General features: G+C 49.8%; 2 protein-coding genes across 5 annotated transcripts in view; one reads left to right on the top strand and one right to left on the bottom strand.

The window, feature by feature from the left end:
• The window catches only part of LOC144509484 (excitatory amino acid transporter 2-like), a 46,057-nt gene extending 45,509 nt beyond the window's left edge, over positions 1-548 (top strand). Inside the window, exon 12 of the mRNA XM_078238390.1 lies at positions 390-548. Within this exon, the coding sequence (XP_078094516.1) occupies positions 390-548 (159 nt within the window). The remainder of the gene's footprint in view (positions 1-389) is intronic.
• The window catches only part of LOC144509012 (epidermal growth factor receptor kinase substrate 8-like protein 1), a 152,334-nt gene that overhangs the window by 55,916 nt on the left and 78,900 nt on the right, over positions 1-17,518 (bottom strand). For 3 of the 4 annotated variants that reach the window (XM_078237259.1, XM_078237258.1, XM_078237260.1), the window contains 2 exons: positions 14,837-14,969; positions 12,226-13,076 (listed from right to left, as the gene is read on the bottom strand). In XM_078237259.1, coding sequence (XP_078093385.1) covers positions 12,990-13,076; positions 14,837-14,969 — 220 coding nt within the window. In that variant the 3' untranslated portion in view covers positions 12,226-12,989. Of the gene's footprint in view, positions 1-12,225; positions 13,077-14,836; positions 14,970-17,518 lie in introns of those variants that run through there. The other variant, XR_013500377.1, reaches the window with a different exon arrangement.

Genomic DNA, 17,518 nt, shown 5'->3' with positions numbered 1-17,518 from the left:
AGGGACATTAGTGAACCGGATGGGTTTTTCCAACAATCAACAATGGGTTATCAGTAGATTCTTAATTCCAAATATTTTTTATTGAATTCAACTTCCACCATCTACCGTGGCGGGATTCAAACCCGGGTCTCCAGAGCGTTAGCTGAGGTTCTGGGTTAACAGCCCAGCGGTGGGCGGCACAGTGGCACAGTGGCACCGCTACTGCCTCACAGGGACCCGGGTTTGATTCCCGGCTCGGGTCACTGTCTGTGCGGAGTCTGCTGTGGCGGGATTTGAACCCAGGTCCCCAGTTGAGTTTCTGGATTAATAGTCCAGTGATAATACCAGTAGGCCTTCCCCCTGTGGCGTGAATGTTACTGATTACTGATTATGGCAACGTCTTCTTACAGACCACAGACATCAAGTATGACGGTACTGAACAAGATGAGGAAGAGACCGGGGATCTAAAGGAACCAGAGGATTTGAATAGCGAAGAAACAAAAACACTGCCCAATTGTGATAAGGAAAAAGCATTTGAAGAGAGGGGGAAAAATGGAGATAAGGAATAATGTAACCAGGTTCTGTGAATTTTTAAAATAAGTATTTTCCCTTCTTAGAGAGCAAAAAAAAACCCTTTAGTTTTAAATAGAGGCACTTTACAAAGTACTTAACAGTCAATCCAGTGTTAGATGACTAACTCATATTGTTGGTAAGGTCTGTCAGATGAGTTCCCGCATTAAGATTTATGAAGGAAGAACTTCAGTACAGATTCGGGTTGTCAATGCTCCAAGATCACCCTTTGAGTGTCCGAGACCCTGCTCTGAGAAACTGGGAGAAAGGGACTTAGAAATTGTGTTTTTTTTTAATTGCCGTAGTCACCTCTGTTTGGAGGTTATGAGTGGGTTTAAGGAAAGGGACATCAGTCAGGAATCATCCATTAAGGTAACTGAAATAATTTTGCCGCCCCACCCGCCACGGGAATCGGAGCGAGGGGCGGATCGCGGAAAGATCTGTTGACCTCGGGCGGGATTTTATGGTTCCGGGACGAGCGAGGTTATAAAATCCTGCCCCGAGCGTCTATTTGCTTTCCGATTGGACAGGGGTAGGTGGTGATGGGTTGGGGTCAAGGATGGGTGACCAATGGCAGCCAGAGCTAATGCAACCACACCTCCAAGAAGGTGTCCCAAGTCGAGTTGGCAACCCTTGAGTGCTTAAATCTTGTGGGAAAGACTGACATCTCGATGGGAGGGAGAGAAGGAGGGAGGAATAGCGCAATAATTAACTGAGCCAAGAAAGTGTGAGAGAAAGGAAGCAATAGTGAAACTGTGTACATATATATATGTGTGTGTTGCTAAATGTATTACTTGAATTTAATTGATGTAAGCTGAAGATGTGTCTGTACATAATTCCAACGATATTGTTTAGACGCGATATACAGTTTCTTTTTTTTGGTCCAAATTTGCTGTAAATTTTGAGTTGCTTAGTCAGACCTGATGAATCCTATGGCACTGGGTGAAGGAGAACGATGGACATTCGTTGCCAAGGTGAGGCCATTGCTTCTTGAACCCTGCAGTGCATTATGGGAAGGAAGCCCTCATTGCTGTCATGGCGCCTTGGCTAGCTGTGTCAAAGCACGTTGGGTCACGCTTTGCAACCGGCCACCAGATGTGGCCTCGAATCTCGGGATGCTGGAGCACGTTGTAGGATAACCTTTACTTGCTCTGGGCATCAGCGTGAACTCAATAAAGGGCTTTCACATCTGAGGAACAATTGGCCATGGTCTTGGCAGGAGGAACGTTTTAAGTATCTAAGCTAGTGCGGAAAGGGTAACTTGGGAATGCTACGTCAATCTGAGCTGCAACATGAAAGGGCATGAGTTGGCTTAGAAAGAAAATGTACAGGAAGAGCGATTGACAAACAGGAACTGATTCTCGACCCTTGGAATCCGTTGAGGACTAATTGGGATGCCACGATGAAAGGGAACTGGAGACTGGATCCAAAAGGAGGGAGGTGGAAAGTCTTGCCTCTCCCCCTCTTGGGGCGTCCCGGGATCCTACACAACAGCAGGTGCCCATTCCACCGATTGTACCTGGGTAGCACGGTGGTTAGCACTGCTGCCTCACAGTGCCAGGGACCCGGGTTCGATTCCCGGCTTGGGTCACTGCCTGTGCGGAGTCTGCACGTTCTCCCCGTGTCTGCGTGGGTTTCCTCCAGGTGCTCTGGTTTCCTTCCACAGTCCGAAGGACGTGCGGGTTAGGTTGATTGGCCGTGCTAAATTGACTCTTAGTGTCAGGGGGATGAGCTAGGGTAAATGCGTAGGGTTATGGGAATGGGGCCTGGGTGGGATTGTGGTTGGTGCAGACTCGATGGGCCAAATGCCTCCTTCTGCGCTGTAGGGATTCTATTGCTGTGCTGTCCCCCTGAACGCATTGTCCAACCAACTCCATTCAACAACTGATTCCCCCCTGCTAAGCTGGCAAATTTCTCCTTTCCCGAGTAAGATTACCTCAGAGAGTTCTGAAGGAATTGCACCCCCCCCCTACCCCCCCCCCCCCCCCCCCCCCCCCCGTTTTCTTAGCCAATACATCCCAGGTTAGAACAACCCACTAGGCAAAGAACTTTCTTCACTCTCTCCCCGTTTGCCAGTTATTTTGAGTCGGAAGACCTTTAACTCCTGACCCGTTTACCAGATTGGAAAATCTGTCCCAACTTGCTCGATCAAAACTCCCATTTCTTGAGAGAAAAATTCCTTCCTGAAATCCGTCTTCAATGAATGCCCCTTAATTCTGAGGCTATTGCCTCTGGGCCTAAACGCCCCCCCCCCCGCCCCCCCCCCTCCCACCCCCGTCCCCCATGAGTGGAATCATCCTCCCAACATTCACCCTGTCGAACCCCTGAATTTCACATATCAACTCTCAAACTCCTGAACTTCATGGAGAGACAGGATTTGATCGGGTCACCGTGGAGATGGGATGGGAGACATCAGAATTAGAGGCCATAAGTATGACTCAGTCACCAATGAATCCAATCGGGAATTCGGGAGAAACTTTGTTACCCAGAGAGTGACGAGAATATGGAACTCACGACCACAGGAAGTGATTGAGGTGAATAGTATGGAAAAATTGAAGGGGACATTACATAGAAAATAGGAGCAGGAGGAGGCCATTCAGCCCCCTGAGCCTGCGCCACCATTCAATATGATCATGGTTGATCATGTATTTTCAGTATCCCACTCCCACTTTCTCTCCGTACCTCTTGATCCCTTCAGCCACAGGGGCCACGTCCGGCTCCCTCTTGAACATATCTGACGAACTGGCCCCCAGCAGCTTTCTGTGGTAGAGAATTCCACAGCTTCACAACTCTCTGAGTGAAGACGTTCTTCCTCATCTCAGTCCTGAATGGCTTACCCCCTATTCTTAGACTGTGACCCCTAGTTCTTCACCTCCTCAACATTGGGAACATTCTTCCCACATCCAGCCTGTCCAGTCCCATCAGGATTTTATATGTTTCCATGGGATCCCCTCTCGTTCTTCTAAATTCCAGTGTGTACAAGCCCAGTCGATCCAGTCTCTCTTCATATGTCAGTTCTGCCATTCCGGGAATCAGTCTGGTGAACCTTCGCTGGACTCCCTCAACAGCAAGAATCATAGAATAAAATCCTACAGTGCAGAAGGAGGCCATTTGGCCCACCGAGTCTGCATCGACCACAATCCCACCCAGGCCCTATCCCCATAACCCTACGCATTTACCCTAGCTAGTCCCTCTGACACTAAGGAGCAATTTAGCTCCTAATCCACCTAATCTGCACATCTTTGGACTGTGAGAGGAAACCAGAGCACCCGAAGGAAACCCACACAGATGGGGGAGCATGGGCAGACTCCGCACAGACAGTGACCCAAGTTGGGAATCGAACCCGGGTCCTTGGCGCTGTGAGGCAGCAGCGCTAACCACTGTGCCACCGTGCCGTGCTGGTTGTGTCTATGCTCCCATGGGGTGAATTCTACACATCGCCATCCTCATCAAGAAATCCAGGTGGCGAAGGATTGACGCTGAACCCAAATCTTCCCACACTTTATAAACTTTTTATTTGCAGAGATGCACCTTACAAGCATCGATCTCCAAACCCAGCCACCAGTCCGCCCCTATAAACCTTCCTGAGCTAAATGAATAAATCAGTTAGAAAGGGGGACAAATTAGCGTCGTAACAAGAGGCCAAATGAACCAATGAAAATGGACGACCCCTTAAAGGGACACTGTAACTAAAGGGCCAAATGTTAAAGGGAACCTACAAGAATAGAATTAAAATACAATTGTCAAGGTCAATAATGCACCCTCCTCCCCAAGGTGCCTACCAATCATGGAATGTCTTCTGCCCCTGCATAAATAAGGGGATGGCGCAGTGGTTGGCGCTGCTGCCTCACAGCGCCAGGGAGCCGAGTTCAATTCCCGGCTTGGGTCACAATCTATGCACAGTCTGTACTCTCTCTCTGTGTCTGCGTGGGGTTCCTCCGGGTGCTCCGGTTTCCTCCCACAGTCTGAAAGACGCGCTGGTTAGGGTGCATTGGCCATGCTAAATTCTCCCTCAGTGTACCCGAACAGGCGCTGGAGTGTGGCGACTCGGGGATTTTCACAGTAACTTAATTGCCATGTTAGTGTAAGCCTTACTTGTGACACAAATAAATAAACTTTACAAGTGAATCTTCAGTTGACACCAGACATTGACCACACTCAATCACGACGCAATTAATATTCACCTCCCCGGCTCCCGGAAGTGATAATCTTTCCCAAATCATCAAATTTGGTCTGAAACCGGTTTGCGTTCGGTGGGCACGCTGGGGTCTGTCTAACAGAGGGCGAAGGGGAGGAAGATGGCACGGCAAAAGGGCATCCAGGTCTCCCCACTACTGGATATAGGGGGGGAAAAAACAGGAAAAGAATCCTTATGGGAAAAGCCTGAGCTTTCGTGTTGCTGTTTCCCTTCGTTGAACGTGCCGGAGTAACAGGAAGAGTGAGATCTCCATGTGACACCAGGCAGGGGGCAGTGTGGGAGGGGGTGGGTGCAGGTGAGAGGGGGAGTAGGGGCATCACCTCTCTCACTGGACTGACAGGGCCTCTTGGAGGGAGTTGGTTCTCATCATCCAGTGTGTGTGTGTGTGTCTTTATAAAGTATCGGGCTGTAGTCTCAGTTCTGTAGCTGGTAGCGGCCATGCGGTCCTGTGCAACCTGCACCATGTACCTGCTGTCCCAGTGTTCCTGCTGTCATTCTGTGTCGTTCTAATAAACATTTCGGTGCTGTTCTGTCCCTGGAAACTTCTCCATTCTTTTGTGACTTGAAGCAACTATTCTTTCAGAAATATCCTTTTTCTTAAAGGCGGCACGGTGGCACAGTGGTTAGCGCTGCTGCCTCACAGCGCCAGGGACCCAGGTTCGATTCCCGGCTTGGGTCGCTGTCTGTGTGGAGTTTGCACGTTCTCCCCGTGTCTGCGTGGGTTTCCTCCGGGTGCTCCGGTTTCCTCCCACAGTCTGGACACCTGTGGGTTAGGTGCATTGGCCGTGCTAAATTGCTCCTCAGTGTCAGGGGGATGTCAGGGGGTCTAGCTAGTGTAAAAGCATGGGGTTCCGGACATAGGGCCTGGGTGGGATTGTGGTCGGTGCAGACCCAATGGGCTGAATGGCCTCCTTCGGCACTGTAGGGATTCTATGATCCTATTTAAATCCTCGGCCTGCATTTGTTGTCCAACAATTGAGTGGCGTGGGCACCCAGAAACCCAGATCATAGAGTCATAGAAACCCTACAGTGCAGAAGGAGGCCATTCAGCCCATTGGGTTTGCACTGGCCACAATCCCACCCGGGCCCTATCCCCATAGCCCCATGCATTTACCCTAGCTAGTCCCCCTGACACTAAGGAGAAATTTCGCATGGCCAATCCACCTAATCCGCACATCTTTGGAGTGTGGGAGGAAACCGGAGAACCCGGAGGAAACCCACGCAGACACGGGGAGAACGTGCAAACTCCATACAGACAGTGACCCAAGCAGGAATCGAACCAGGGTTCCTGGCACCGTGAGGCAGCAGTGCTAGCCACCGTGCCGCCGTGGTTAAAAGATTTGCACTGAAATATCCAACGCACACATCATTTTCCTTCGTGCATGCAGTGATGTACATGGACGTATGTTCAACCTCTTCAAGGCGTACTGCAACAGTGGGGAGATCAAACGCAGGCAGGGTGACCGCTTTGCTGAACACTTTCGGTCCGTCCGCAAGCAGGACCCAGACCCTCCTGTCGCGTGCCTCTTCAAGACCACCCTGCTCTCCTGTCCACATCTTCGTCCTTGGCCTTTTGCAATGTTCTAGCGATCCCCAACGCCAACTGGAGGAACTCATCTTCCAATTGGACACTTTACATTGAGTTCAACAACTTCAGAGCATGAATTCTCCCCTCCACCTTCACCCCATTTCCACTTATTTTATATCATTTCGGTTTTATCTTAATTAATTCGTGAGACATGGGCGTCGCTGGCTGGGCCAGCATTTGTTGCCCTTCCCTTGTTGCCCGAGGGCAGTTGAGAGTCAACCACATTGCTGTGGCTCTGGAGTCACATGTAGGCCAGACTGGGTAAGGACGGCAGATTTCCTTCCCTAAAGGACATTAGTGAACCAGATGGGTTTTTCCGACAATGGGTCATCAGTAGATTCTTAATTCCAGATATTTTTTATTGAATTCAAATTCCACCATCTGCCGTGGCGGGATTCGAACCCAGAACATCAGCTGAGTTTCTGGATTAATAGTCTAGCGATAATACCACTAGGCTATTGCCTTCCCATTTTAGAATGGAACATTCTGGAAGGTTAATAAGGCATTTTCATTCTCTATTGTGATCTTTTCATAATTCCTACAAGCCAGGGAGAGACTCAAGAAAGTGTTCCTTCTGTCTAAGCTTTGAAATTATACTCTGCAATATAACTGGTGAAAACTTTAGGCCCTCTAGTATCTTCATGCAGGAGTTAACCAGCTTATTTTATCAAATCACTGTTGAAATAACTTTACTTTCTTGAGAGGAATGTTGGGTGGCGCGGTGGCACAGTGGTTAGCACTACTGCCTCATAGTGCCAGGGACCCAGGTTCGATTCGCAGCTTGGGTCACTGTCTGTGTGGAGTTTGCACGTTCTCCCCGTGTCTGCGTGGGTTTCCTCCGGGTGCTCCGGTTTCCTCCCACAGTCTGAAAGACATGCTGGTTAGGGTGCATTGATCCAAATGGGTACCTGAGTGTGGCGACCAGGGGAATTTCACAGTAACTTCATTGCAGTGTTAATGTAAGCCTTACTTGTGACTAATAAATAAACGTTAATTTTGAAGGGAATATAAATGATGATACAGAAAGCTGAGAAGGCGCTAAAAGTGTCCATTAAGTGATCAGGATGCGTGATTGGCAGAACAGAGGTACAGATGGTTAGGGGACTGCCTTAGGAATGTGGTTTTTCCAACAATCGTCAGGGCGGCAGGGTGGTTAGCACTGCTGCCTCACAGCTCTAGGGACCTGGGTTCAATTCCTGGCTTGGGTCACTGTCTTTGCAGAGTCTGTACGTTCTCCCCGTGTCTGCGTGGGCTTTCCTCCGGGTGCTCCGGTTTCCTCCCACAGTCCGAAAGATGTGCTGGTTAGGTGCATTGGCCAATGTTAAATTCTCCCTCAGTGTAACCGAACAGGTGCCGGAGTGTGGTGACTGGAGGATTTTCACAGTAACTTCATTGCGGTGTTAATGTAAGCCTTACTTGTGACACGAATAAATAAACTTTCCTTCTTTCCTGTGAATTCTATGAAAGCTTTGTCTGTATAGAGAGCAAGAAACAATACTTTTCGCTGTGTCCCAATACACGTGACAATAATAAATCAAATCAAGTTGCGCTCTTCGATCAACAGGAGAGAAGAAGATAAATAGATTTGCAAACAATGAAGGTATTTGGAGCGGTGACTACATTTTAACACCAAAGCACGGACAGCCCATTTCCATTGGATATCACTGTACATTTTATTGACATTACACAGAAGGAGGCAGACTGGACACCGGCACACACCCGTCCTGCTTTGGAAACTGAAAAATAAATAGCAGCAATCAGGTTCGCCGGCAACAATCCATTTACCGTCAATCAGGGCAAACTCAGGCTTCCGCTCAGACGGCTTAAATCCGTAACAAATCGCCAAACTGAGGGAGCAGCAGCACTCGGAGAGACGGTAAGCTCATCCCGTCACGGCGGGCCACCGCTGAATCCGACCGCAAAATTTCCCGGCTCAACACTACATTCTAGTTATTGATTTCAACGCCTGATTATGAGTCACTATTTAGCAATAAATACGCAGGAGTCATCTTGGCTACATAACAGGGTAAGAGTCATCGAATCCATAGAATCCCTACAGTGCAGAAGGAGGCCATTCAACCCATCGAGTCTGCACCGACCACCATCCCACCCAGGCCCACTCGCCGTAACCCCTCATATTTACGCTGCTAATCACCCTGACACTAAGGGACAATTTAGCATGGTCAATCCACCTAACCTGCACATCTTTGGACACTAAGGGACAATTTAGCATGGTCAATCCACCTAACCTGCACATCTTTGGACACTAAGGGGCAATTTAGCATGGCCAATCCACCTAACCTGCACATCTTTGGACACTAAGGGGCAATTTAGCATGGCCAATCCGCCTAACCCGCACATCTTTGGACACTAAGGAGCAATTTACCATGGCCAATCCACCTAACCTGCACATCTTTGGACACTAAGGGGCAATTTAGCATGGCCAATCCGCCTAACCCGCACATCTTTGGACACTAAGGAGCAATTTACCATGGCCAATCCACCTAACCCGCGCATCTTTGGACACTAAGGGGCAATTTAGCATGGCCAATCCACCTAACCCGCACATCTTTGGACACTAAGGGGCAATGTAGCATGGCCAATCCACCTAACTTGCGCATCTTTGGACACTAAGGGGCAATTTAGCATGGCCAATCCACCTAACCCGCACATCTTTGGACAGTAAGGGGCAATTTAACATGGCCAATCCACCTAACCCCACACATCTTTCGGACTGTGGGAGGAAACTGGAGCAACTGGAGGAAACCCACGCAGACACGGGGAGAACGTGCAGACTCCACACAGACAGTGACCCAAACCGGGGAATCGAACCCGGGTCCCTGGCTGCTGTGCTAACCACTGTGCCGCCGTGCCGCCCTGACGATAGTCGGAAAAACCCATCTGGTTCATTAATGTCCCTTCAGGGAAGGAAATCTGCCGTCCTTAACCAGTCTGGCCTACATGTGACTCCAGGCCCACAGCAATGTGGTTGACTCTCAACTGCCCTCCAAGGGCAACTAGGGATGGGGTAACGGTACAGGCAAGTGTAAGGCTACATCTATTGGAAGGCTAGGCTCAGTTCTCTCCACCAATAGCTGCAAGCAACAAAAAAAGGGGAAGGCTTTTCTAAACAAGAAGGGCCTTGCTGCTGTAAACATTCAACACCATATATAGAAATCTTCATCAACCCTACATTGCACAGGTTTCAAAATTCATTATATATTTATAACTGAATAAGCGTACATTCATAAAAATGCATTTCTGAATATATCAAAACCTTATCAGAAGCTTTTATAATAGCCCGTAGGGGATGAAGTCATACGGATCTGAGATTGGTGTCAGGTTGGAAAATGGCCGCCTCTCTAGCGCAATAGAACGGATTCAGGTTTGGTCACTGGGGGAACTGCCACCAGTCTGCGGCCTTGAATAAAGGAAGCAATATATTCTATTCGTAAACCTTCCTCTGGCGGGTTCGACTCATAGTCATAGGGAGGCCCTATCCTCTACAATACCCTCCAAGGGTTTGATATTGTTTTAAAACTAGCACTGCTGCCTCACAGCACCAGGGATCCAGGTTTGATTCCGGGCTTGGGTGACTCTCTGACTGATGTTTGCACGTTCTCCCCGTGTCTGCGTGGGTTTCTTCCGGGTGCTCCGATTTCCTCCCACAGTCCAAAGATATGTGAGTTAGGTTGATTTACCATGCTAAATTGCCCCTCAGTGTCAGGGGGATTAGCTAGGGTAAATGCGTGGAGTTATGGGAATAGGGCCTGGGTGGGATTGTGGTCGATGCAGACCCGATCGGCCAAATGGCCTCCTTCTGCACTGTAGGGATCCTATGAAAGGATTCTATTCATTCTATTCATACGTTAGGAACAAAAGAGTTGTCAGGGAAAAAATTGGACCTCTCAGGGACATAGGAGGGGAATTATGCTTAGAACCCAAGGGAATAGGGGAGATCCTCAATGAATACTTTGCATCGGTATTCACGAAGGAGAGGGGCGTGTTAACCGGGAGTGTCTCGGAGGGAGGTGTTGACCCGTTAGAGAAAATCTCCATTACAAGAGAGGAAGTGTTAGGTTTTTTAGGGAACATTAAAACTGACAAAGCCCCAGGGGCTGATGGCATCTATCCTCGACTGCTCAGGGAGACGAGAGATGAAATTGCTGGGCCTCTGACGGAAATCTTTGTCGCTTCTTTGGACACGGGTGAGGTCCCTGAGGATTGGAGGATAGTGAATGTGGTCCCGTTGTTTAAGAAGGGTAGCAGGGATAACCCAGGAAATTATAGGCCGGTGAGCTTGACGTCCGTGGTAGGGAAGTTGTTGGAGAGGATTCTTAGAGACAGGATGTATGTGCATTTAGAACGGAACAATCTCATTAGTGACAGACAGCATGGTTTTGTAAGAGGGAGGTCGTGCCTTACAAATTTGGTGGAGTTTTTTGAGGAAGTGACAAAAACGGTTGATGAAGGGAGGGCCGAGGATGTCGTCTATATGGATTTCAGTAAGGCATTTGACAAAGTCCCACATGGCAGGTTGGTTAAGAAGGTTAAGGCTCATGGGATACAAGGAGAAGTGGCTAGATGGGTGGAGAACTGGCTTGGCCATAGGAGACAGAGGGTAGTGGTCGAAGGGTCTTTTTCCGGCTGGAGGTCTGTGACCAGTGGTGTTCCGCAGGGCTCTGTACTGGGACCTCTGCTATTTGTGATATATATAAATGATTTGGAAGAAGGTGTAACTGGTGTAATCAGCAAGTTTGCGGATGACACGAAGATGGCTGGACTTGCGGATAGCGAAGAGCATTGTCGGGCAATACAGCAGAATATAGATAGGCTGGAAAATTGGGCGGAGAGGTGGCAGATGGAGTTTAATCCGGATAAATGCGAAGTGATGCATTTTGGAAGAAATAATGTAGGGAGGAGTTATACAATAAATGGCAGAGTCATCAGGAGTATAGAAACACAGAGGGACATAGGTGTGCAAGTCCACAAATCCTTGAAGGTGGCAACACAGGTGGAGAAGGTGGTGAAGAAGGCATATGGTATGCTTGCCTTTATAGGACGGGGGTATAGAGTATAAAAGCTGGAGTCTGATGATGCAGCTGTATAGAACGCTGGTTAGGCCACATTTGGAGTACTGCGTCCAGTTCTGGTCGCCGCACTACCAGAAGGACGTGGAGGCGTTAGAGAGAGTGCAGAGAAGGTTTACCAGGATGTTGCCTGGTATGGAGGGTCTTAGCTATGAGGAGAGATTGGGTAGACTGGGGTTGTTCTCCTTGGAAAGACGGAGAATGAGGGGAGATCTAATAGAGGTGTACACGATTATGAAGGGTATAGGGTGAACAGTGGGAAGCTTTTTCCCAGGTCGGAGGTGACGATCACGAGAGGTCACGGGCTCAACGTGAGAGGGGCGAAGTATAACTCAGATATCAGAGGGACGTTTTTTACACAGAGGGTGGTGGGGGCCTGGAATGCGCTGCCAAGTAGGGTGGTGGAGGCAGGCACGCTGACATCGTTTAAGACTTACCTGGATAGTCACATGAGCAGCCTGGGAATGGAGGGATACAAACGATTGGTCTAGTTGGACCAAGGAGTGGCACAGGCTTGGAGGGCCGAAGGGCCTGTTTCCTGTGCTGTACTGTTCTTTGTTCTTTGTTCTTTGAAAACAGTAAGGGTGGCTCAGTGGTTAGCACTGCTGCCTCACAGCGCCAGGGACCTGGGTTCGATTCCAGGCTTGGGTCAGTGTCTGTGTGGAGTTTGCACATTCTCTCCGTGTCTGCGTGGGTTTCCTCCAGGTGCTCCGGTTTCCTCCCACAGTCCGAAAGATGTGCTGGTTAGGTGCATTGGCCATGCTAAATTCTCCCTCAGTGTACCCGAACAGATGCTGGAGTGTGGCAACTAGGGGATTTTCACAGTAACTTCATTGCGGTGTTAATGTAAGCCTACTTGTGACACTAATAAATAAACTTTACTTTTTTACTTTAAAAGTTATTTGTATTTTACCCCTTCGTGCCCTCCTATCCTCCATGTTTACTCGAGGGCGCAGAGATAAAATGGAAGACTCTCTCCATTCCCGTCTTGCCCACCACAGGAATCGGAGCGAGCGGGACACGGACCATGCAAATGTCCGTTGACCTTTGATACAGGTCAACGGATCTTCCGGTCTTGGGGCGAGCACGGCCGGATAACCTCATCCATGGTTTTCAGTTAGATGCCTGCTGGCTCTTGGGGGGTAGTGAAGGTGATCGGACCCCCTATGAGACAAAACCGCCAGAGGAATGTTTACAAAAATAAAATAGTGCTTCCTTTGTTCAAAGGCACAGATTGGTTCGCAGTTCCCCAGTGACCAGACCTGAAACCATTCTATTGCACTGGAGAGGCGGCCATTTTCCAATCAGATACCAATTCCGGATCAGTGCAACTTTATCCCCCAAAATGGCTAATTCTTATCAAAAGGAAATATGTGTGGAAGTGAAAACCAATCTACATTCTATGTACAATTATTCTTTGGTCACTTCTGGTGTTACGAATCTTACAATACTAATGCCGCACATCTGCGCGCCTCCATCACGGCAGCTGAGGTGTCCAAGGATGTGCCTGACAACAATTCAAGTCCATGCATTTGGAAGAAGTGCATTTTTCCCCTCCCCGTTCTCACAAGGTTGACATCTTTATTTCCGAGTCCACCTTTTTCTTCTGCTTTTCCATGATGGCCTCCAACTCAGTAATGGTCCTTTCATCCTGTAAGAAATCCGTCAACAGGAACACTCTTTAGGAATTGGAAAAGGCCCGCTTAGGCCCAACTGGGCCTTCCGTTCTTGATTGCGCGACATGACAGAAGGATCGAGTAAACTTAAGCCCGAGGGGGAGGCGATGCCCAGTGGAAGGAAATCTGCTGTCCTTACTTGGGTCTGGCCTACATGAAGATCAACCATTGTCTCTCTCTAGAGGCCGTGTTCCATCGGCTGGCCACTCGCTCAGCTAACACTGGAGAAGGCGGATACAATTTTGTATTTTAAAAAGCGTTTAGACAGTTACATGGGTAAGATGGGTATAGAGGGATATGGGCCAAACGTGGGCAATTGGGACTGGCTTAGGGGTTTTTTAAAAAAGGGCGGCATGGACAAGTTGGGCCGAAGGGCCTGTTTCCATGCTGTAAATCTCTATGACTCTTTTGTTTTAGCTCAGGCCATTTTGAGCGCAGCTTAGTTTACCTCTGGTGGTCATGCACTGGGTAGCAATGTGGACCTTAGTGTTAATGTAAGCTGACCTGTGACAATAATGAATAAACTTAAACTTATTTCCTCGATCCTCCAACCATTGCTACACAGTTTTAAAGTTTATTTTTTATTAGTGTCACAAGTCGGCTTACATTAACACTGCGGCGAAGTTACTGTGAAAATCCCCTAGTTGCCACACTCCGGCACCTGTTCGGGTACACTGAGGGAGAATTTAGCACGGCCAATGCACGGTGGCACAGTGGTTGCTGCACACATATCCCACACAAGGGCAAAAGTGATCAATTCCTTGGCATTTGGTTCTGTCCGGTCTGTGGGTGTCTGAGTGTGGGCTGGAGTATCTACATCAACGTATATGGGGCAGCACGGTGGCACAGTGGGTTAGCACTGCTGCCTCACAGTACCAGGCACCTGGGTTCGATTCCCGGCTTGGGTCACTGTCTGTGTGGAGTCTGCACGTTCTCCCCGTGTCTGCGTGGGTTTCCTCCGGGTGCTCCGGTTTCCTCCCACAGTCCGAAAGACGTGCTGGTTAGGGTGCACTGGCCATGCTAAATTCTCCCTCAGTGTACTCGAACAGGTGCCGGAGTGCGGCGACTAGGGGATTTTCACAGTAACTTCATTGCAGTGTTAATGTAAGCCGACTTGTGACACAAGAACCCTACAGTGCAGAAGGAGGCCATTTGGCCGATCGAGTCTGCACCGACCACATTCCCACCCAGCCCCTATCCCCGTAGCCCCACATATTTGCCCTGCTAATCCCCCTGACACCAAGGGGCAATTTATCACGGCCAATCAACCTAACTAGCACGTCTTTCGGACAGCGGGAGGAAACCGGAGCACCCGGAGGAAACCCATGCAGACACGGGGAAAATGTGCAGACTCCGCAAAGTCACCCAAAGCCGGGAATCGAACCCAGGTCCCTGGTGCTGAGGCGGCAGTGCTAACCACTGTGCCACCGTGCCCCCGGGAATCGAACCCGGGACCCTGGTGCTGAGGCGGCAGTGCTAACCACTGTGCCACCGTGCCGCCCTGCGGAGATCGTGTTCCCACAGACACCTCTCTCCAAATGCCCCCTCACCCTCGCCATTGGAAAATCTCTCCTTACAGACCCAGGGGTTAACTGAAATCCTTTCATTCGGTCTCCCGGGAATGTCCCATTGTAACTGATTGTCCTCCCCCCCCCCCCCCCCCCCCCCCCCCCCCCCCCCCCGCCCGATACATCCCCCCCGCCCGATACATAAAGTAACAGGAATATCCCCTTACCTCGAGCAGTGATTTCTGGACCATGATTTGGCTGTAGACACGAGAGCCTTCCTCCGGACTCACCGACCTCAATTCATCCTTCTGCAGGGAGAATAGTTGAGCGCCTGTCAGAATCCCAAGAGACTTGACCGTCCTGGGAGGGGGAGACAGAGAGAGAGAGAGATCAGAGATATGAAGAGATGACACCAGTTCTACGACTGAGATCCTCCATCCCCGTCCGTGGCTGATGTTTTCCATTCCCGCTGCAAGAGAATGGAATTTTGGCTGGAAGACCAAATTTTCCATTCTCGCTGGCAAGGGGGTCCCACCACCAATGAGATTGGAGAATTTATTTATTCGTCACAGGTAGGCTTACATTAACACTGCAATGAAGTTACTGTGATCGGTAAGGAGATCAAAGGTGACGGGGAAAAGGCGGGAGAGTGGGATTGAGAAACATATCAGCCATGATCAAATGGCGGAGCAGATGTAATGGGCCGAATGGCCTAATTCTGCTCCTATGTCTTACAGTCTTCAACCTGAGGGAGAAGCCATGGCCTAGTGGTGTTATCACTGGAGTTTTAAAGTTTTATTTATTGGTGTCACAAGTAAGCTTACATTAACACTGCAATGAAGTTACTCTGAAAATCCCCCAGTCGCCACACTCCGGCGCCTGTTCGGGTACACTGAGGGAGAATTTAGCACGGCCAATGCACCCTAACCAGCACGTCTTTCGGACTGTGGGAGGAAACCGGAGCACCCGGAGGAAACCCATGCAGACACGGGGAGAGCGTGCAGACTCCGCACAGACAGTGACCCGAGCCGGGAATCGAACCCAGGTCCCTGACTCTGTGAGGCAGCAGCATTAACCACTGTGCTGCCCCAGAATCCCGCCTTGTGTGTGTACCACAGGTGTCTTCCCAGTGCTATGAAATTCCTGCTCCGTGTTCCTAGCTCCGGCCTTTCAGCTCTTTCTCCACTTTTCTTTGCTTTCCTCTGAGTGCACATCCAGGCTCAACCAATCGGGCCCAGTGAGCATCAATTGTAAATAGACCCACATAATCAAACACAGATCAACTGAACATCATCTTTGCCCCTTAAGAAACTAAGGACTTTATTTTCAATTAAACCAGCTCGGAATGTTCTAGTCCCATCACAGAATCACAGAATCCTTACAGATCAGAAGCTGGCCATTCGACCCATTGAGCTTGCACCAGCAACAATCTCACCCAGGCCATATCCCCATGTATATACTCTGCTATACCCTCTGACACTAAGGGGCAATTTAGCATGGCCAATCCCCCTAACCCACACATCTTTGGACACTTTGGGGCAATTTAGCATGGCTAATCCACCTAACCTACACATCTTTGGACACTAAGGGGCAATTTAGCATGGCCAATCCACCCTAACCTACACATCTTTGGACACTAAGGGGCAATTTAGCATGGCCAATCCACCTAACCTACACATCTTTGGACACTAAGGGGCAATTTAGCATGGCCAATCCACCTAACCTACACATCTTTGGACACTAAGGGGCAATTTAGCATGGCCAGACCACCCTAACCCACACATCTTTGGACACTAAGGGGCAATTTAGCATGGCCAATCCACCTAACCTACACATCTTTGGACACTAAGGGGCAATTTAGCATGGCCAATCCACCTAACCTGCGCATCTTTGGAGGGTGGGAGGAAACCGGAGCACCCGGAGGAAACCCGTGCAGACACGGGGGAGAACGTGCAAACTCCGCACAGACAGTGACCCGAGGCTGGAATCGAACCTGGGTCCCTGGCGCTGAGAGGCAGCAGTGCTAACCACTGTGCCACCGTGCTACCCAAAGTGGGTAAATTGACAAATCTAGAACTGCGGGGGAGGGGGGGGGGGCACAGTTTCGGAATAAAACAGCCCCCATTTCTGGTGGATATAGGGAGGAATTATGGGTCATTTGTGTTTGGGATTCTCTTCCCGGAGTGCAGGGGAGGCTGGGAATATGTTACGAGGGTGAGTTAGACAGAGGGAGTGAGAGAGACGAAGATTCTGGGAAATGGAAGGGGCACAGCAGCCATGGTTTTACTGAAAGGAGGTTAGGGCTGATGAGCTGAAGCCTCCCCCTAGTGGTTATGTTCACCTCATATCAACATTTCACATCTCCCACAGCTCCCCCCCCATGCCCCCACCCTCCCACACTCACCTCCCCCCTCCAGCGTCCACCCCCCCTACCCCAACCACCCCCCCCATCCTCATACTCTTGCTAATAGCTAGCTGGCACTCCCGCCCTCACTACGACCCACCTCCCCACGGCAAGCGAGCACATTCCTCGTAACTAAATTTGACGATTCTTGAATTCTGAGTCAACTCCCTTCCCCCAAATGTGTCTACCCACCCTCCCACCAACCCCCACCGACCCCCGCCATTATTTCCCACACAGTGGGCCGGCATGGTGGCACAGTGGTTAGCATTGATGTTTCACAGCGCCACGGACCCGGGTTCGATTCCCGGCCTTGGGTCAGTGTCTGTGTGGAGTTTGCACGTTCCCACCGTGTCTGCGTGGGTTTCCTCCGGGTGCTCCAGTTTCCTCCCACAGTCCGAAAGACGTGCGGGTTAGGTGCTAAACTCTCCCTCAGTGTACCCGAACAGGTGCGGGAGTGTGGCGACGAGGGGATTTTCACAGTAACTTCATTGCAATGTTAATGTAA

Source organism: Mustelus asterias, chromosome 21 (genome assembly GCF_964213995.1).
Source record: "Mustelus asterias chromosome 21, sMusAst1.hap1.1, whole genome shotgun sequence".
In the NCBI taxonomy this organism is placed as follows: Eukaryota; Metazoa; Chordata; class Chondrichthyes; order Carcharhiniformes; family Triakidae; genus Mustelus; species Mustelus asterias.
This window is presented reverse-complemented; position numbering and strand designations above follow the sequence as displayed.